This window comes from Abramis brama (genome assembly GCF_963993115.1).
Source record: "Abramis brama genome assembly, chromosome: 8".
In the NCBI taxonomy this organism is placed as follows: Eukaryota; Metazoa; Chordata; class Actinopteri; order Cypriniformes; family Leuciscidae; genus Abramis; species Abramis brama.
In genome coordinates this window covers 5,667,854-5,689,878 of record NC_139970.1, presented here as the reverse complement: position 1 = coordinate 5,689,878, position 22,025 = coordinate 5,667,854, and the positions used below count along the sequence as shown (strand labels likewise).

Sequence of the window (22,025 nt, the reverse complement as noted above, 5' to 3'; positions counted from 1 at the left end):
CTTGCAATTCTTACTTCCTGGACGGTAAGTAACAACGAAGATGAATCGAGTGAAGAAGAGTGCCCAGCGGGCCTGGCGAGGATTCAATCTTCTTGCCTCACGAAGATATTCCAAGTTGCGATGATCAGTAATTACTTCGAACTGGTGATTTGCTCCCTCCAGCCAATGTCTCCATTCTTCTAAAGCCAGTTTTATGGCTAGCAGTTCCCGGTTGCCGATGTCGTAGTTTTGCTTCGCCGGGGGCAGCTTTTTTGAAAAGAAGGCACATGGATGGAGTCTGGGAGGCTCACCCTGCCGCTGCGACAGCACCGCTCCAACCCCAGTGGAAGATTCATCGACCTCAACGATGAAAGGAAGTTCTGGATTGGGATGGATGAGGATTGGTGCTGTCGTGAAGACTTCTTTGAGGCGATGGAAGGCTTGGATGGCTGTGGGATTCAAGGACAGAGACTTGGGTCGATTCTTTAATGAAGAAGTGAGAGGAGCACTGATGAGACTGTAGTTCTTGATGAATCTTCTGTAGAAATTTGCAAAACCAAGGAATCTTTGAAGTTCTTTCACAGATGTGGGTAATGGCCAGTTTTGGATTGTTTCCACCTTCCTCTGGTCCATCTGGATACCATGCTGATCTATGATGTAACCCAGGAACTGAACAGAGGTGATATGGAACTCACACTTCTCCAATTTCAGGTAAAGCTTGTGTTCTCTCAGTTTCTCAAGTACTTGAATGACATGACGATGATGTTCAGCAATTGAAGATGAATAGATGAGGATATCGTCAATGTAGACAATCACAAAGCGGTTGAGGTACTCACGGAACACTTCTTTCATGTACCCTTGGAAGACCGCTGGAGCGTTGGACAGCCCGAAGGGCATAACCTGATATTCATAATGGCCAGATGGGGTGACGAACGCTGTCTTCCACTCATCTCCATGCCGTATACGGATCAAGTTGTATGCAATCCGAAGGTCCAGTTTCGAAAATATGCGAGCCCCACGCACCTGCTCCAAGGCACAGGGATTAAAGTGAAAAAAATTCTTCTGACTGAAATTTTTTTTTAGGCCAAGTCATATTCCTTTAACTTTTTACATAGTCGAGACCAATAGCGTTTTAAGGGGAGACGTTTTAAACCGCTTTAATATTGCCAGTAGGCGTATTTTAAAAGCTATTTTAATCTATGAAAACCAGGCAGGGAGCATACTATAGAGCACAAACGGCAGCATTAATTGTGACTAGCTTCTGATTGATGGCGACCAAGCACTTTTTTACCATTATTGCCATATTGAAGTCTCCTGTCCTGTGACATACTGTGCAAAGACATTTTTTTTAATCCACAAACTAAAAGGCTTGCCATTCTCCCCCAATTTCGCTAAGCCTTCCCCTTTACTTAAACTTTCGTTAAGTAAAGGGGAAAATATTATATATAGGCAAATTATAACACATTTACACAAAATTTGTTAACACACAAAAGTACTTTTCCCCTTTACTTAAAGGGATAGTTCGCCCAAAAATGATATTTAAGCCATGATTTACTCACCCTCAAGCCGTTCGAGATGCATATGTCAATCTTTTTTCAGACTAACACATTTTCAGTTATTTTAGAAAATGTCTTAGATCTTTCAGTGGTTATAATGTGAAGCAATGGGGTCCAGCTGATTCAAGTCGCAAAATGTACATGCATCCTTCACAAAAATAATCCATCCGGCTCCAGGGGGATAAACGAAGGCCTTCTGAGGGTAATCCGTGCAGTTTTGTCGTAAAAATATACATATTTAAAACTTTATAAACGAAAATAACTAGCTTCCGGTGGCAGTCGGCGCGCGTTCATGGAGATGGTTGCTGGCATATGACGTAGGACGTAGCACAGGAAGCGTCGTGACGTAGAACGAGCGTGACAGCGCAGCCAGAGAGCAGAGCAAAACAAAACTCAACGTTCGCTCTACGTCACGACGTCATTCATCTCCATGAACGCGCGCCGACCGCCACCGGAAGCCAGTTATTTTCGTTTATAAAGTTTTAAATATGTATATTTTTACGACAAAACTGCACGGATTACCATCAGAAGGCCTTCGTTTATCCCCCTGGAGCCGTACAACGTAACAGCGTTGCATGCTCGTAGTTTCTTTTGCACTAACTTGATCAGTGAGGCGATACAGCGCGCGCTGCAGCATTTGCGCGTGCAATTGAAGAGTGTGCGCTATGGGTACAGTATAATGGCTGACAGGACAAGAAAGTCTGTTTTTCTGAGGTGAAAAACTTTATTTCAGCGTACACTTATGTCACTGCCCGGTAGTTCCTATTGTGCTGGGTTTTCTGAAGTAGTCATGATTCGCCTCTCACAACATAACATGCTCTCCACGCAGAGTGGAAAAGGAGGAGCGGAGGAGAGGGGCGCGGGGAGCAAGGATCACAGCGCAAATTTGAACTATATCGATATGCGATATGGTCTAATTCCATATCGCATTTCAAAAAAATATCGATATATATTTTTATATCGATATCGCCCAGCCCTACCTGCTATATAAGTGTTTCCATTCTACCTCAGTGCTCAGCTGTAGCCTGACATGCACTTTCCGTGAGCGGTAATTGAAAACCCGGAGTGGACCATGAGCGAAGTGATTACAGAATGCTTAGTGTGGAGAGAGGAACGTGCTTTTGCTCCACTCCAGGCTTTGATCACATCCCCCTCAGCAGGGTGAATACACCTAGTCTTTCCTTAATTTAAGACCTATTCAAACTAAAATTAAGACATTTATTACACTATTTGATAAATGAAAGCCTATTTACGGCCTTAAAATTAATAAAAGTGAATTTAAGACATGAAGGACAGACTGGAACTCTATTGACGGAAATTCGTCATAGACTTGCTGCAATTAACGGAAATCTGTCGTAGCGACGGAGAACTTTAATCCCTGAAGGCAGCTGGGACCAGAGGAAGGGGATAACTGTATTTGACGGTTTGAGAGTTGAGATGACAATAATCGATGCAGGGCCTCAAGCCTCCGTCCTTCTTACCCACAAAGAAGAAACTTGAAGCGGCAGGGGAGGTCGATGTGCGGATGAACTGTTGTTGTAAAGCCTCCTCCACATACTCCTCCATGGCCTTCTGCTCCGGGATGGACAGTGGATAGATACGACCTTTGGGTAGAGTGGCTCCAAGTAGCAAGTCGATTGGGCAGTCCCATGGCCGATGAGGTGGTAATTTAGTAGCCAGTTTCTTGCTGAACACATCCTGGTACGGTAAGGGCTTGCGCTGAGACACAAATATGAGCAGTTAATACATGCACAGTGGTGCGATTTAAAGCTTCAATTTTAGGTGAGACTTGAATTGTGCTTACCGCTGGACATGGAGGTCGAACAGGGCAAGAGCTGAGAAGATGATTATCAGATGCACAATAGAGACAGAGTTTATGAAGAATTCGTCGTTGACGCTCTGAAGCTGGAAGATGGGCAGAGCCGAGATCCATAGGCTCTGGTGCTGGAGGAGTGACTGATGGAACCGTGGGTGGAGGACATACAGTGGGAGTCGGAGAATCACAGGCTGATAGTCTTTGTGAAACTTGAATGGATTTTTGAATTAATTTCTCAATTCCCAGACTGTCGTCGTAAACCACCATCAACTGACGAATGTTAGGGTTCAAACCATGACGAAAAGCTGTGATCAATGCTGCCTCATTCCAACCACTGGATGCCGCTAAAGTGCGGAATCGTAAAGAGAAAGTACTCACAGAAGATTGGCCTTGACGAAGATTGTAGAGTTGATCATGTACTGATAGATCGGCAGCTGTTTGACCGAAAACTTCCTTGAAGTGTTGTATGAAACCAGAGAGGGATTTGACGACTTCCGAATCCGAATTCCACAGAGACTGTGCCCACTGAAGTGGTTGCCCAGACAGAAGTGAAATGATGAAAGCAACACGAGCTGAATCGTTAATGAATTGATGTTCTAGCATGGAGAAATACAAAGATACCTGAAGTAGAAACCCACTGCAGTCCTCCGCCTCACCGGAGAATGTTGCTGGTCGGGCCATGGGACACGCTGAGGCAGTGAACGAAGCAACGGGCGCTTGAGGAAGTGAAGCTGAAGAGGTGGGTTGATGAATGGCGATCGGATTGACAGGTGAATTCGCTGTGGATTCCGAAGGATTCTGCATGGTGGTCTGATCTTCTGTCAGGTTTGGCATAGATGAAGCAGACAGAATGGTAAGTTAAATGCTTTAATTTGCAGAATGGATCGGTACAGCAAAACAGGTGAGTAAACAGTGAGTTGAATTTCAGATGATAGCTTAACTGAAGTGTAACCAAGTCTCTCTCTCTCTTTCTCTTTCTCTTGCAGATGATGATGATGATGATGATGATGATGGAGTTCCTTAGAAGACAGACAGGTGACTGGCTGAGAAGATCGGGACCGTAGGTAAGTATACAGGTAAGTATGGCAGAGAGTCTGTGTCATGTGTAGACAAGATCAGACAAAGACTGAATGTTTGTAACAGGTATGGGTGAACTGATGATGAGGTCCTGGTGACGGTGATTAGTAATCAGGTGACAATGAGCATGTGAATGACTGAGTGGGCGGAGTGAGGGAATGAGTGGAAGGAGATGGTGATGGAATCCTGACACTGTGATGATGCATTTCTGCAATAATTAACATGGTTCGATTTATTTTTTATGCTAATTTGTAAAATTATACTTTGTGCTATAATACCCTAGCATTAAACTACAGAAAAAGCAAGTGTGTCTTAAACATATGCTGAGGGAGTTATTGTAATTTTGACATCTTTCCCTTTTGCTTGCATTATCTCAAAACTACAAACTTTTACATACATGCTGCTGATATATTATCGTAGCAGAGTTTGTGCTGAATACAGTGTAATTAGACTTTAGCCATGAAAATGTCACAAGTAACAGAAATAACCAGAAATGTCAGAGCATGTCAGAACACCTCCAGGGCCCAGAAAACAGCTCAGACCTCAGAGGGTTAAATTACCTATTTTAAATACACATTCATCTTCCCAGAGGTAAAGTATCCCTTTAAGCTCATGGTGATAAACGCAGCAGTCATCGAACAACTCTTCAAGCAGTGTAGAAATACAGTGAGCCCTATCTTGCACCCAGCGCAATTGACTTTGTACAGCGACGCATGTATCATTCCTATTTTGCATCTGCGCACAGCGGACTTTTCCCTCCACAGATGCACGTCGGTAAACTAGGCAATGAACTTGCGCTCCCGGGGGCGTTTCAGCGCAAAGAGGAGGCGTGTTCCGGCGCAAACGTTCCCTGCTGCTATTTTGCAGTTTCAGAAAACAATTCCGCCACTGACCAGGAGAAACCTAGTCTAAAGCCGATAAAAAGAAATGAGGGGTTTCCCATAACCATATCCATCATCCAGCTGAAGGCACTGGAAATCACCAAAGAGCTGAACTTACACACCAGTGAGGCCCATCTCTTATTTGAGCTACGTACTGACGCTCCTGCCTGACAATTAATCTGAAGCGAACGCTTTAATGCGGGATAAGAATACAATACAATACAAATTTTATTTCTATAGCACATTTAAAACAACTGCAGCTGACCAAAGTTCTTTCCAGCATAATTAATCCAACAAAAGCAATTACATAGTCACACACACAAAATAAAATCCTGTTTACTCTAATAAACTTATAGCATTGATCAGGAATATTAGGCTTGCATTTATTTAAAGGGATAGTTCACTTTGAAATTAAATTTTGGTATATTTTAGCTTACCTCAAGGGCATCCAAGATGTAGGTGTCTTTGTTTCCGCAGTAATTTCAATTTTGATATTTTTAGGTCAAACCGTTCTTGTCTGTCAGTCATATAACGCAGGTCTATGGTCACCACCTCAAAGAGCATGCACAGAGTCCAAATTAAAACAATTCCCCATCGTCCAAATTAAACAGTTCCCCATCGTAAGTGCACACTGATGGCCTAAGACACGAAACGAGCGGTGTGTGTGAGAAAACGAACAGTATTTATATCGTTTTTACCTCTTGTACAGAGCCACGTCCAAGTGATCTGCGCAACTGCCGGAAAGCGCCGGAAGTGATCTCTCGCGCTTTACGGCGCTTGCGCATGCGCAGACTAAGGCAGAACGCGCACACGTCACACACCAGGAATCGCGCGCGCCCTCAGATCACTTGGACGTGGCTGTGTTCAAGAGGTAAAAACGATATAAATACTGTTCGTTTTCTCACACAAACCGCTCGTTTCGTGTCTTAGGCCATCAGTGTGTACTTACGATGGGGAACTGTTTAATTTGGACTTCTCTGTGCATGCTCTTTGAGACAGTGACCACAGACCTGCATTATAGGACTGTCAGACAAGAACGGTTTGACCTAAAAATATCAAAATTGAAACTACTGCAAAAAAAAAAAAGACCTACATCTTGGATGCCCTTGAGGTAAGCTAAAACATACCAAAATTTAATTTCAAAGTGAACTATCCCTTTAATGTCACAGGGTGAAACAAACTTTCAGTCTATATCCACCTTTTTCCTGACGAACGTTTTAGATTAAGGGTGGCACTTCCGGTTTGGGGAATTTCCACAAAAAAAGACTGAACAAATAATTTCAGATCATAAGGTTGTGCCACAAATAACCATTATCCAAATATCAAAAGCGCTTTTGCATTCTATTCCTCCTGATTATTTTCTTTTTTTCATTTGTATTCCGCTGTTAAATATGAAAAAAAGACGACATGTACTGCACATTTGTCTTCTGCTCTCCCGATTTAATTTATGATATATCCCATGAATAATTAATTGGAATGCACTGAGAATCTCTCGTTTTTCTCCCTAAATCCTCACGCCTCTTTCCAGGTTTTTCACACGGATGCTTTAAAACGTACTTCTCTCCCCTTTTAAATTGTAATCTCTATTAGCAGTGTTTACTGGAGTGCTTTTAAAGCGGATGAATACAATATACTGTCAAAATGATGGAAATATCATCACTCAATCTTCCCGTTAATTAACATTTTTGATTAGGCAACGTATGTTACATAATACAGACTTATATTACTACAGTGATATTTAACACATCAGTAATATTTGTGTGGAAAAATCAAGCTTTTGGGGTTATTCATTGTCTGTTGTAGTCATTTATTAATGCTTTTGCACTTTTAAATTTCCCTTTAATGTACAAAGGTTGAAGGGCGAGTAGAATATTTAATCTTTTTGTTGCCAGTAGGCTATTTGAAAATGCTTATTGCATTCATAAAGTGAACCTTTTGCCGATTGTTTTAGTTACTCCCATAGTTCACAGAAAGCATCATGAGGCGTAGGGAAATGGTGGATAGATCTAGGCTTATCTAGAATGTATTAGTTGACCAAATGTAACTCTGATGTGTGTTAATACTCAGGAGGTGGCGCCCTCATGTGGCATGGTGGAACATGTCCTTATTATACAATTACATTGCATTAATCTCATTCAAGTATTAATGATTTGTGTGGTAAATCCCATCCAATGAAATATCCTCCAATATTAATCTCTTTCCAATATTATGTATAATTGGGTAACCCCACTTTTACTCTGAAACAATTTAGTGAGGAAAATATTTCCATAGTTGTTTGGACAGTTTGGTTGTTGTTAATTGAATTAAAACAAGTGTAAATCAAAACCAAAATGCGTAATTCTAAAAACTCTAAAAATACTGAGTTTAAAACAGATACAGATAGGACATTTGCTTTGTTTTCTTTGTGTAAACTATAGGAGACGTAAAGTTTGGAGTCATACTTAAAAAAAATTTGTTTTCCCCCGTTAGTAGCCAAACCTGGAGTGACCTAAGAAAAAGACAAACCCAATATCACTCCAGAGATCTTCAATGCACAAATGTTACTGACAAAGTCGGTTCATCCTCATTGAAGCATCGATTTCAAAAGACACCGTGTGAAGATAAAGGGCTCCAAATGAAGGGATAACTTTAAAAATAAAGTCAAGTAAGAAGAAAAAAATTAAAAAATAAGAATTTTGTCCAGTGTCAAATATTTGCAAAAAATAACCTATTTAAGAAAATGTCATATTGCTGTAACTATGTTGTAGCTAAATGCTCTGTTAATTTGAAACTAAAAATTTTACACAACAGAAATGAAACAGGAAAATACAGATTACAAATTTAAAAAAAAAAATTCTCAAGCAAATATTATAAAAACAGAATTTTTACACAATGGAATTTTTTCTGCAAAAGTAAAATATGTAATACAAAAATTATTTCTCAAGCAAATACATTGTCAATGCTTTAACTAAATGTTCTGCTAATATGAACCCAGAATTTTTACACAACATACATGTTTCTGCAACAGGAAAATACCGAATACAAATATATATATATATATATATATATATATATATATATTTTTTTTTTTTTTTATTTTTTTTTTCCTCAAGCAAATATAATACACAAAATATAATCAATTTAAAAAAAATGCCTTATAGTTGTAACTATGCTAAACATTTGCTCTGCAAATATGAAACTGGGATTTTTGCACAACATCAAACAAAACTAAAAGTATCATAGGATTCAAAATTACTGCACATTTTAATCTAGTTAAATTTTGAAGTTAGTCTGTTGGCAGCATTTGCCATATGTAATGAAAGACAGAATGTGCATTTAAACTGTTGATTTAGTTTGGGCATCGGACATTCTGCTTCGAGATGATGAAAGTAAATTTTCCCCATAACTGAATAAGCGTTCAATGGGAGCACTAGGAGGCAGTGTGGTGTTATACTTCATGAAGAGCTGCTTGACCAAGGGATAAGAGATTTCATGTGTTTTTTTTCAGGATCATAAAGGAATCTCTGAACCTCTTCCTCCACTTCCCACACTTTTTGCCTTTTCGGATAAAAAAAAAAAAAAAAAAACTCCTCATATGATTCATCAGTCTCTGGGCTAATGCTCATCTCAGCTGCACAAGGAGCATTGGTTTTTAAGATGTTGCCTCCTCAACCATCTCCTCTCTTCTCTGGAGAAAGCCAACACTAGGCAAATTTTGGCATTGTGGTTAATTGATATTTTTGCTTCATGGCTGATGGCATCAAAGCGTTTGTCAAGTGCTTCGAGGACCGCATGATGTTAGCTGTGTAAGACATGTGGACGTTTGTCAGAAAGTTTTGATTTGAGGATTGTTTGATTGTTGGGATGAGAAGCATGTTTTCTCCCCCTGTAGTAGATCAGTGGAATGGGAAAGAAGTTGTAACACATCCACATACTCTCTCAGAAAAGTCACCACAGTTTGGTAACGCCAAGTTTTCCACAGATGTCAGTCAGCTGATCCTCCAGTCAGTTTGGAAATGGCTTCATACTGTGATTTCCATCTAGTAACACATGGAACAGTAACTGTCATGAAGCAGACCTTCTCTCCAGAGTGTAATAAACATTATATTTTAGCTAACATGATTTCTGCACTAGTCTTACCTGCAAATGCTTCTTTAGGTTGGATGTTGAGCCCTTTGATAAAGAAAGTGTTTTTGTTGCTGAAAGGCACAGTTTCCACTGTGCAATCATGTTGTTTGCATTTTCTTTTATTGAAAACAAAATAGTAGCGAAATTTCCATGAACTGAAAGTGTCTTTCCCCATGGGCAGTCTCGTTTCAACTAACAGCAGTGATTGGATCTGCGTCTGAGGATTGTAGACAGCTGTTATTTGCGCATGCGCCAGCGGGTGGCGCCCGTGAGTCACGGCAACAGAACCAGGAACTACTGTATAATCAAGCAGCGCTTAATATACTGTTATTATGTCAAAATACTGTCTTTTTTAAAACCATTGTAATCCTGATAGTATTCCCTCTTTTTTCAAAATGTAATTGTAACATGATTACTATGTTGTTGTGTTTTTTTTTTTTTTTTTTTTTTACGTAACTGTAACGAATTACAGTTACTGTATTTGTGTATCCTGATCCTACAATGCTGTGGTCACAAAGGCAAGGCAAGTTTTATTAACTGATGTTGTTTACATTGATGCCACAGGGAGCATCTTACAAAAAGCCAAAGGAAGATCAGCCCTTTTTTACATGTCTTTTTAATTCAGTCTATTTCAGAAGATTTGAGCTGCCATGGAAAAGGTCCTGCCTACCAAAATCTCTCAAAGAAAGTTGAGAGATTGTAATCTATTGGACACACAGGTCTGCGCTTCACTGTTTGTACAGTGCATCTTTTCTTTAATACATCTGTGATGGTTGTTAAACTTGCAATGTATGTTTTAATTTGTTTTTTACAATTATAGCAATGGCAATAAAACGCAAGGCATTATGGAGAAAAGCCATTCTGACCTGAAATATGTGCACCTTTAAAGACGCAAGCTCACAAGACTGGATGAATTTTTCCATATATATCAAAGAACCCATAATGCCCTGCTGAAGGAGTCTACCCCCAATAAAAAAGTTCTAGTAATAATTTGTCTCTAAAATACTACATTTATGGCTAATTCCAATTATTATGTAATCATGTTTCCAAACATATTTGTAAATGTAGAGAGACAGGGTAGATGTTGAGCGATGGAGACAAAGAGGACAGTCCAAGAAAGGCATTTATGTATCGTCATTACTAAAGGCCTTCCCTAAAAAAGCCAAAAAGGTAGAATGATGTTAATATATTATATAACTTAGTTTTATAATACGGTCCAAATTAAAATATGTATTATTATTTTTATTAAAGGAAGACCAATGTTTAGTCATATTTCCTACAAGTGGATTTGCCACAACATTAGACCTGAGAACCGTCAGTTCTGTGAGGGACGGATGACGGCAGAATTCATCCAGTGTTTCTGAACAGAAAAAATACATTTCAAAATAGAGCCAACATTGTGCAAAGCCATGTTGAGGCAAACCACTGTCAGTGTGTAGAGTAAGTGCAGGACTGCACGCAACAATGAAAGCATGGTGCAGTCTTCATTGTGCATTGGCTGAAAAAATAAAAAATAAAAAAACTACTGTCTAAGATAATGCACCTATAAATAATAATGATAACAAAGTAGAAGTATAAAACACTTCAAAACATGACATTTTTGTATATTATCTCAGTCACAGCCCTGAGGAAACTCAAAGAAAAGCGCTCTGAAAACGCGTTCTCTCTGCTGTTTCTGAAATTACTGTAATCATAGCAATATACAAACACACTTAAAAAAAGAAATGTATCACAGCTGTCTTGACCATGTATTTTCAAACTGTTGGTGGCTTGACCGCAGTGAACTTTCACCACCACACAACGAGCTAACACCTGTTCTTCTGTGACTAAGTACCGACTTTCTTTCAGGTTATCAGTCGCCGCTCGCCGGATACTGGTTTTGGCTAAGGCGGTCTTAAAAAGGGCTGCCTTTCCTATACATTTGTACTGCGCAGTGGCTTAGTTGTACAGTGAGATGGCTAATGGGGTTTTAAAATCTGGCTGAGTATACATAACTTTAGAGGGCTCTTTCTTTTTTAATGTTCGTCGTTGATTCTTTAGCTGCTTTTGCTGATTTTTGCATTGTGTCCCAGGATTCCTCACTGCCTACTGTGCCTACAGTGGGATTTTAGGATATGTTTTTTTTTTATTCACCTCTGGACCTGCTTCGTCTAAACTCTAAAACCCAGTTACAGTTGCCTTTCAGACACTACAATCACTGTGTTGGTCGCCAGCCTCGCTACATACATTCCCTTCTGCTTCTCGCTGATGGACGTACTATACCAGTCGTTCGTTCTACCTCTCGTCATCTGTCCACTAAAACACAATATATATAATATTTCTATATATATATATTGCACAATAACTTTAGACAGCCGATTTCTGAATTCTGTCTTAATGTGACACAGCCTGCTGAATGCCCTTTCTGCATCACAATTAGGATTTGGCACTACCAAAAGCAGCTTCATCACCTGGCAGAGCACTTTGAATTTCAACTGCCCTGTGCTCACAGTTTTTACTCTCGACAGCTTCCCCCAGAACTCATTAACTGGTAGTTTGGCACCGGTCCATCTAGGTTAAGCTTGGCATACACTGTGTGATTTTTGTCGACTTTTTTTTTAGTCAGGCCAAATTTCAGATTTGTTGTGTGTCATTTGTCATGCAGTGTATGAGGGAAACGAGAGGCAGTTAACCTCTCCCGTCCGGCAATCGGGTGGTTGAAATCCTGATATGCCAGATATTTTGGTCACCCCTCGTGAGGGTATCACACAAGCATTCAGCCTAGTTCAGTATGCAAATGGTCTGATGCACGAACATGGACACACCATGGATCTTGTCTTTTCCTATGCTTTGACTTGTTTGTGATCTTGAAATCTTTGATACTGGGTTCTCTGATCTCAAGTCTGTTGTTTTTAATATTTCCTTTTTATGTCCCAAAGGAAAACCACGTGTGCCAACATATAAATGTCTGAAACTGAACTCTAAACCTGCTGATGACTTTTGGACTATGTATAATGAGCTTGCTTCTTTGAATGTGGACAGTGAGAGCCCACGTATGAGTTTGTTTGGGGATGAATTACTCTAATCATTTACCTCTGTGTGCACTGACATTTTAGATTTGATTGCCCCAATGGCAATGAAAAGTTTTAAATTAAAATCTGAACCTTGGCTAAATGATTCCACCTGTGCCATGCGTCGACTATGCAGATGGGCAGAGTGTAAATGGAATAGATTTTGAAGTTAATAAACAATTGCCTGTTGACAGGTTTTGTGCCAACTGATGTACTAAAGCTATCAAGTTTGTGCCCCACAGATTTATCCAATTTTTGAAACCGATCTCAAAACCTTTTTATTGCCTCAAAACCTTTTTATTGCCTTTTATTGCCAAGGTCCTGTAAAAGGTTGTTCTGTAATCATTTTTTTAAATTTGTTTATTTATTTGTTTATCTGGTTTAAGACAAAACATAGAAATACAATTGGCTGAACTGCTTCTTTTCTGCTTCTCTAAAGAGAAGTGAACAACTAGGTTCATCAAACATAACTTTGGCAGAATTGCCAAACACTTTGGCAGAATTGTTTTCTGAAACTGCAAAATAGCATCAGGGAACGTTTGCGCCTGAACACATTAATGATAATTAGCTGAGCCAGGAGAAACTGTACATCTCTTTACATTGCAGGAGAATATTTCTTTTAAATGTGAATCATTTTATTTAAAAAAGTAGACATTTCAAGCTTTCTTTAGACATATGTTTCATGTTTGTGTGATAAGTATTCGCTGAGTTTCAGCTCATTATTCAGACGTCTTTCAGAAAGTTTCTTGCGGAGACAGCGACAGCCGAAAGTGCACCCTGTTTATTTTCTTTATTTTACAAAAACACAAGGATTTGTTGTTTTTGTGAGTCTGCACAACTAAAAGTAGATCCTTTATAGTTTATAATGATGTATAATAACTAATATTTATGGCCAAAAATGATGGAGTTGATTACGTTGTCATGAGAAAAAAATCCAGCAGTGCTCCGGTGCATTCTTCAGGCTCAGAGGGGGTTAATGACTACAATGGTGATTTCTGGCTAGAAATGACATCATAAGTTGAAAACGATGATCAAAAATGTACATTTACACACAAACTGACGACCAGCCGCAACTTTCAGGTGACATCTTTATTTTTCTAGCTCAATTATCATAGAATGGAGAGCACAGAATTGTGGGAAATCAAAGGCAACAAAGGATACATCTATGCTGCCTTCAAAAATCCATCAGATGAAGGAATCTCAGGAGACAAGTGAAACTAACTATTGTATTCGGACATGCCTTGATGCCTCCTCCGAAGGCAGCATTCGTCAGTTTTCGGGCGCAGCCCAGGACTGACGTTGCCCATCCCTGGCCTACAGGGTTTCTCAACCATGGCCTTCAAGGTCCTGCAGAGTTTTGCTCCAACCCTGATCAAACTCCCCTCCTGATAGTTTCTAGAAGTCCTGAAGACCTTGATCAGCTCGTTCAGATGTGTTTGACCAGGGTTAAAAACAAAGCTCTGCAGGTTAATCTTACAATAATTATAAAATATGCACAAATATTATTGCTCTATTGTTATAGATTTTTTTTCTGTTCAATTCCTGTAACACTAGAGGGGGAAAAAAACTTGCTTGAGTCATTGGAAGCAATAATATGAGAGATAAATTCCTTGCAACCTTTGGACGGTAGGATCTCCTCACTGTGACTCAGTATCCCTGGTAAGTAACAGACAAGATATGTTAGTACACCAGAGATTAACAAGATCCACACACCAATTACTTTATTGTTGGCTATAAGAGAAGAGAAAAGCCCAGTGTCAGCTACTTCAATGGTCTAGTAGTAGGAACAATGCTGTAGTTTACAGTGAAGCATGTTATGATTGAATTATAGTTTTTATATCCTTTTAATAAAATATTAATTAGGAGTAAATTATTTATATGCTATGTGCCTAAACAACATCTCAACAATAGAAGACTAAAGATAGTTTAGACTATTGTAGTTGACTGCCCTAGTTCCAGACCACTGAGATTAAAGGCAGTACAATGTTACATATTCTGGTTATTATATATATTCTGCTAGATAATTTACCCAATTAGTGCCACATTAACCACTGTAGAGTGTGTGTTGCTGGTGGCTTTGCAGGCAAATGCTGAGATCCAGATGGAGATGATGAACTGAAGGATGGAGAACACCAACAATATTCCAAGGATCCCCAGATCATATCTCTACAAAAATCAAATCAAATAAAAAAATACATAGCACTCAGGTACAAGTCCTGGGAAAACACGAATCACAACACTCCATAAAAGAGCTCAAAGACTTGTAAAAGCTAAAATGGTATGGTTGCTTTAGCAAATGCTTTTTAATCTCACGTTTGATTTGTTAATACTATCGGTTAGGTTTAGGGCAGGGTTTAATTTAGGTGGTACTTTATTTTTAAACTTTTAGCACCACTCACTAGACGTGAATACAGTTCGGAAATGACGTCATCTCAGGAGAAAATGTTGCATCACTTGCAGGACATATTACTTCTAAAGTGAAAAATAAGCTGGATACTGCCATCAAGATGACATCTTTCATGGGAAGCAAGACAATGCCAGGCCTCATTCTGCACATGATAAAACAGAGTGGTTTCTAGACTCTCTGCACCATAGATGTGCTTGACTGCCGGCCTGCAGTCCAGATCTGTCTCTTATTAAAAATGTTGGTCATTGAAAACTTTGAAAATCTTTTCTTTGCACTTTTGTCACTTAAAGGTTCAAGAGAATTAATACAATCACAGATTCTTGATTTTATTGTGTTTAACAAGATGTCACAACTTTTCTTGATTTGGGGTTGTAAATTATACATTTAGTACCTCAAACTTTAAACACATAAAGTCTTCAGGTTGATCGAAGGTTTTGCGGCAGCCTTGATACTTGCTGATCTCTGAGCCGAGTCCTATCTCCATGGATATAAGAAGAATGGCGAGCCCTGCAGTCACGGCACTGAGCACATTCATGACAAGAGAGGAATTCACCTACACAGAAGGAAAAGCTGAAAATTTAAAAATGACATGAAAGAATAGTAATGGCATACACTTGTAAAACGTCCTCAGCTCAGTTTTTAAATTGTCTTGATCTGGTGATTAAAGGATGAATGTTTTATTGAACTAAGAAAACTGAACAATATCTGGAGAAGCATTAGCCACACAGTTTGCACTCTTTGAATTTAGAATTCTTAGAATTCTTCTATGAATTTTAGTTGTTAAAAATTGACTGGTATACTGTGAGTATAAAGCTCAGTGTCTGCGCTTGTTGCAGGCCTTTCTCTTGCTGAACACCAAAGCACCAGTGCATCAGTTCAACAATAACAGGATGTGCTAGTTACAGACACTGAGGTGAAAGAGAGTTTACCATGGAAATAATTGTGGTAGCCTTTTATTCTGTTTATGCAAATCCACCAATGGAGTACAGTGAGTCTAAAAGGCTTTGCATCTCTAAGAATGATGACTTTTTTCTGATCCCATTGTATGCATGCACATACATATGAAAACCCATTCTCACTTCCAAGTCATAAAAAACTGAAGCATAGTCAAGCTACCTTCATGTAACAACTAACCCTTAGGGCCCTATTTTAACGATCTGAAACCCAAGTGTCAAGCACAAAGCGCAAGTAACTTTGAGGGTGGGTCTCGGCGCTGTTGCTATTATACCGGCGGGATAAATGACTCTTGCGCCCGGCGCAAATCTAAAATGTGTTGGTCTGAAGTAGCTTCATTATTCATAGGTGTGGTTTGGGCATAACGTGAAATAAACCAATCAGAGCGACATCTCGCATTCCCTTTAAGAGTAGGCGCGCTTGTTCTGGCGGATTGCTATTATAACGGCGGATTTGCCAGGAGCGGTTCACAGCCGAGGAGACCGACGTTCTCGTCAGGGCCGTAAAACACAGAGAAGTGACATTGGGGATGGAGAAACCCACCCAAATTAACTTCGGTTAAACAGGCATATGATAATTTGGGAAAATGTGTAAGCTAGATGTATGCTTTTATAATAAACTATCTATCTATCTATCTATCTATCTATCTATCTATCTATCTGTCTATCGTAATAATGTATGATTTGCAAAAATGAAAACTGCTGCTTCTGTGTAGATGAGAGAATCAAAGTGTATGTGCGTTGTGCACACGCTACATTGATTATGGCCAAGCATGCGCCCTTAAAGGTCCCATGACATGCTACTTTTTGTAGGCTTTAATATAGGCCTTAGTGGTCCTTAGTACTGTATCTGAAATCTCTACTGTATCTGAAATCTCAGCCTCGGTGCAGAATTATAGCCACTACAAGCCAGTCCCAGAATGAGCTTCCTGCAGACGGGCCGTTTCGGTGTCTGTAGCTTTAAATACTAATGAGGAGGAGAAAGGCGGCGCAAGGTGGAGGGTGGGTGTGGCCTATGACCATCTTGCGCAACGGGACCATGCATGTTTGTTTATGTTGGATATAGCCTATTGCAATGGCACGAAGACACGCAGTCGTTCAAGCATTTCAGTTTGACCCAGAATCTGATCCAGATGGAGAAGCAACGGATGAAGTTGCAACTCAGCGGCTCCAGCAGGACGTTTCCAAATGGTTAGTTTAAAATATTATGTCTGGATACGGTACTTTATTCGGATGGTTTACAGTTATTATCATGTAGCTAACGCTAACCTACTGTTGCCTTTTCATGAGAGATCTGTAACGTCTGTAATTCATCTTATTACAATTACATCAAGCTCTGCGATCTTGAAATGCGGATATCGCACGCGCCATATAACCAACAGGAAAATGGTTATCCAAATAACAACGAAATGTACAACACTCGCGTTGCCATTACAGTATGTGTAACTTGATGCTGTCTACCTTTACATTAGCGCAAGTAACTGCATAGCTAATGTGACAGCCACATTCTACGTGTAAGAAGCTAGGTAACCATAAACAGTAAAGCAACACACTTATATATCATTTGTTGACTTACTTGTCCGAGGTGTGTAGCTGTGTGTACCCTTCGGTGTTCATTTGTACATCCAATTATTAATTATTATTACCTGCTTTTTACATGGCTATTACACGGGATATTACCCGCTTTTTATTACCCTCCGCTTCGTGTCGGGGTCCTGATCAGCCTGTCGGGGTTGTATTCGCTATAACAACCACCCCGCTCTACATTATCCCTTACTTAATATATATTTAATCTGCTGAGTGTCTTCTTTACAATAAGACCAGACTTAGGTCTTAGGTCCAAAACATTCTTGAATTACAACCATTTAGATTTGGATAGTGAATTTTCAAGTCCATTCTCAAAAAGGGGGGTGATATTAAGGGGCATTCATTTCCATAGAGATATGACACATTATTTAACATTATATTATTATAATATTATTTATTTAGCATTTTTAGACAGGGTCCTATACAGCCATGTTTGAAATCATTTCCCAGAACTCAGCATGATACCAGGAAAAGGGCTTCCAACAGCTCCTGGTATAATAACAATTCGTGGCTTGAATATTCTGTAAGTCAAGATTCAGCTTACTGGTTTGCCTGTAGGTATTTTCTCTGCCCATTATAAGACTCAGTGAAGTGCAATTGTTTTTAAGTGTTTTAATTTGTTATTTATATCTGTAAGTTTGTGATTGTAATTGCTGCCCATTCTTGGCCAGGACAGAGATTTCTTGTGAAAGAGATTATCCTGGTTAAATAAAGGTAAAAAAAAAAAAAAAAATCTTAGATGTACATTTCACTGGGATTTTGGTTACCTTTTTAAAGTGCTTGGTGATGCCAAATGTCTTTCTGACATGCTCCAATCAAGCTCTCTTGACCTAGCAAGTGCTGTGGACATAGTAAGTGGCTTTACAAACACATTACATAACTACAGAAGTGAAGGTTTCATTGGAGAACTACGGAAAGAGACTGTAGAGTTTGTACACTACAAAATAAGTATACAAAGAGTGTGTAAAAGACAATCTAAAACAAGTTTAAGATTTTGTGACTCATTGATGACGAGCACTGTAAGACAGAAAAATAGTGACCAAAGTGATGGTGAGAGCTTCCAAACAGTCACACAGCTGAACTGCAGAGGCATTTTTCAAAGAAGAGTTGTGAAATAATGACAGGGGTCCAGTCTCTCAACCCAAAGAGTACAACATTATTGAATGAGGAATCTCTGTTTGCCTTTCCTCAGATATTTGAGGACCTCAAACATGAGGTTTATCAAACATAGCGGCTTCTTGATAGGAGAGAAAAAAGTGGAAGTGACAGACGGTCTGCTCTCCTTGACTTTGTTGTATTTCTAGAACCTTAAAAAGAGGTCTTCCTAGAGATATTTTGAATTAATAAGATTTATCATTACACTAGTCAGCACTGCTTCTTGTGAGACACCTTTGTCAGGTGCTTAGGACAAGTGTGAGTGTAGAGTAGAACCCTCCCCTGCTGTGGGATTTGAAAGTAGGATCCTCCACTCCATGTTGGAGCTCAAACTGTCCCAGGGAACCTAACAAGAAGAGGTTAAATTGCCTTTGAGCTCTTCATCTTGTTATCAGGCACCTTTGTCAGGTACTGGGAGTCTTGATACTGTGGACAGGTCTGGGCAGTCCTTCTGGGTTGAGTGTAGGGTAGAACCCTCCCTCCTACTGTCAGGATTTTAAAGAAGGGCCCTTCATTCCCTGTTGGAGCCTAAACTGATCTCTTAGAACCTGGCGAGTAGAGATTAATTTGCCTTCTGACAGCTCTTCTTGTAATCAGGAAGAGATGGAGTACAAAGAAGGCAGTAAGGTTGAAAAGGCTGGGACTTTCCTTGTCACAGGTCATATGAGCTTGGGTAATGGTCTAGGGTAATATTACCACTTGACAGTCTATGAGTCTTAGGATGCGCCCAGTATGATTGACGCTTCTGACTCTGGCTAAACAAGTCCGTAGAGTCAATAATGCTATGCCCATTGTGGTTGTGCACAGGTACAGCTAATAAGGCAGGCATTCCCTCAGCATGGCGGAGTGGGTATTTGTTCACCATAGCGTCAATCCAAGAAGCAGTTTTGAGTTCCACTTCGAAAGGCAATATCTCTGATTACTAATGTAACCATGGTTCCCTGAGAAGTGGAACGAGACACTGCATCTCATTGCCATCCCTTGGGTTTGCCTGCATTGGGTCCTTCAGACAAAAAAAAAAAGGTAATGACGTCTATTGCAGGCGTCCTCTTATACACATGGGAGCTCCTGTATTGACATCATGTTGGCCAATTAAATTGCCGTGTGTTAAATTGTCATGCTTCAGACATCGGTCACATTGATGGCGTTCCCCATAGCACTGATCCAAGACGCAGTGTCTCTTTCCCCTTCTCAGGGAACCATGGTTACATTCGTAACCTGAGACATTTTCTAGCCCAAAGTTATGATCCAAAATGCAAATTGCTTTGTTATACCTCTACCTCGTGTCAGACAAGTGTGTGTTTGTGCGTCTGAGTAACAGTGGGCCAACTTAAACCCTAAAATTCAGTACAAACACAATAGGGTTCCAGCACCTTTGGTGGATTATCTCTTACATATATTAGTAAATTTCATTAAACCTTAAATTTTTTTAATATGCATTTTGTCAAGTACAATTCAATAGATATCCTGAGCTCAAAGAATAGGGAGCTGTAAACACTGCATAATTGAAATGCATTGTCCGCTCCGCATCGTACCAAACAACACCCGTTAGCTTTTCTAAAATCACTGTAAATCACAACTTTTTGAGGCTGGGTATTATGTACATACCACACACGGATTAGGTTTATTCTGCGCAGCAACAGACAGAGCTCCAGCACTGATGTTCTGAGAAAGAAACAAAGGACACTTCAGAGTTCATTCTGGAAATTAAAATGAGACACAATAAAGCAAAACCATTAAATAAAACTTACAACAAGGGATCCCCAGTAGGTTATGCCACTAAACAAAGAAACAGCAGGGAAATTGTAGACATCAGTGGTGCGTACAATACCAAATACGAAAACCATCACTCCAGTAATTATCTGGACAGCCTAGAGAGGGCAGATATGGGTCAAGTGTTTATATTTTTCCATATTATATTTCTGTCATGTTATGTCTTTCATGTTTGGACACACACTCCAACACAGAGAGAGAGAGAGAGAGAGAGAGAGAGAGAGAGAGAGAGAGAGAGAGAGAGTTTACTGGTTTTCACTGAACTGTTTACATTTACTTAAGAACCAATTGCATTTACATAAAAGCTCCACACGATGGGCATCTTAACATAATCGTGTGTGACTGTTCAAGTATAATAAGACATGAAAGAGAACTGAATTTGGGATTGCACACTGTCTGAGAGAGGCATCTTCTGTGTGTGTGCTTCAGGTGTGTCAGTCAGCGTCAGCACAACTCTGAGTTTTTTATGCATGGCTTATTGAGCTTAACTCTTTTTAACTTCATGCGCATACTCTTTTTCTGATTTTTCTTTATCTCTCTAATGTGTCAATAGCTTTATGTAGTAATGTGTTTACATACCACAATATAAATGAAGATAGGTATAACACATTATATTGTCACCACAATATATCGTCATACTGTCCAAATTCATCATTAAATGCATTACCCCCAGTGCCTTTGGTTGTGCTTTGAGAAATGTGTGATATGCTCCTCTGGCCTCCTGTCCATCATCACTAATAACCTGTGGATTTACTTGGATGACAACTGTTGCTTTGTCCGTTGAGATGACCTTGCTGGTTTCCATTCTAGGCAAAGTTTTGGATTTCCCCTGTAATTAAAGGACAAGTTTGCACATTTTATGAGTTGTTTTATGTGAGCAATGTGTAATTACAATGTCAGTAATAGGGGTGAGCAACCTAATGAGGGGCTAGTTATAAGTAACACACATGGTTTAAAAGTGTCCACATAAACCAGCATGACAAAACGTAGTGAATTTACTAGTTGCTATATCAACACTATATAGAGAAAAAATTGTGCTAAAATTAAAAAATCTTTCAAAGATATCACTGTACATTTATTTAACCATAGCAAAAGTAAAGGTAATTTAATAATAAATAAATAATACATTTAATTAATTGAATAATAAAAAGTTATTTTTTGTCACATATAGTTAGTAGTATAGTATAAATACAAAATATATAGTTTGTCTTGTATATTTTTTTGTATTATATCAGATAACATTTTAAGATAACATGTTACACTGTGTTATGTTGTCACATTTCCCTTCCATTCTTTAATAAGTAACACACATGGTTTTAAAGTGTCCACATAAACCAGAGGTATATATATATCTATATCTATCTATCTATATATCTATCTATCTATCTATCTATCTATCTATCTATCTATCTATATATATATATATATATATATATATATATATATATATATATATATACATCAATTAATTAACAAATCAATTAGCCCATGATTTGGCGTAAGTCGACTTGCATACGGCCGTCTGCCGGAAGCTAGTTATTTTTCTTGCACAAACGTATCGCTTCGCTTCAGAAGGCCTTTATTAATACAAAAAAATCACAAATGATTGATGCATGAGATATTTTACCTGAAATGAAATGAGTAGTTGATGTGGATGTCTGCTTGCTCTTATGGCATATCTTTG

General features: G+C 39.2%; 1 protein-coding gene across 1 annotated transcript; it reads right to left on the bottom strand.

Moving 5' to 3' along the window:
• Nucleotides 1-13,537: 13,537 nt before the first annotated feature.
• Nucleotides 13,538-22,022, bottom strand: LOC311088558 (membrane-spanning 4-domains subfamily A member 4A-like). The gene is made up of 7 exons (XM_084122744.1): nt 21,969-22,022; nt 21,009-21,170; nt 20,320-20,439; nt 20,177-20,233; nt 15,265-15,426; nt 14,496-14,632; nt 13,538-14,122 (listed from the first exon to the last, which is right to left on the bottom strand). The coding sequence occupies exons 2-7, from the start codon at nt 21,144-21,146 to the stop codon at nt 14,104-14,106; spliced, it is 633 nt and encodes a 210-aa protein (XP_083978870.1). The 5' UTR covers nt 21,147-21,170; nt 21,969-22,022; the 3' UTR covers nt 13,538-14,103.
• Nucleotides 22,023-22,025: the final 3 nt, after the last annotated feature.

Bases quoted from the DNA above. Each gene is read 5' to 3' on its own strand.
- LOC311088558 (XM_084122744.1), bottom strand. From the start codon at position 21,146: ATGGAAACCAGCAAGGTCATCTCAACGGACAAAGCAACAGTTGTCATC. The intron at 20,234-20,319 runs GTAAGTTTTATT...TTTCTTTCTCAG, and splicing joins CCTACTGGGGATCCCTTGTT to AACATCAGTGCTGGAGCTCT. The intron at 14,633-15,264 runs GTACTAAATGTA...TGATTTTTGTAG, and splicing joins TTATGTGTTTAAAGTTTGAG to AGATATGATCTGGGGATCCT.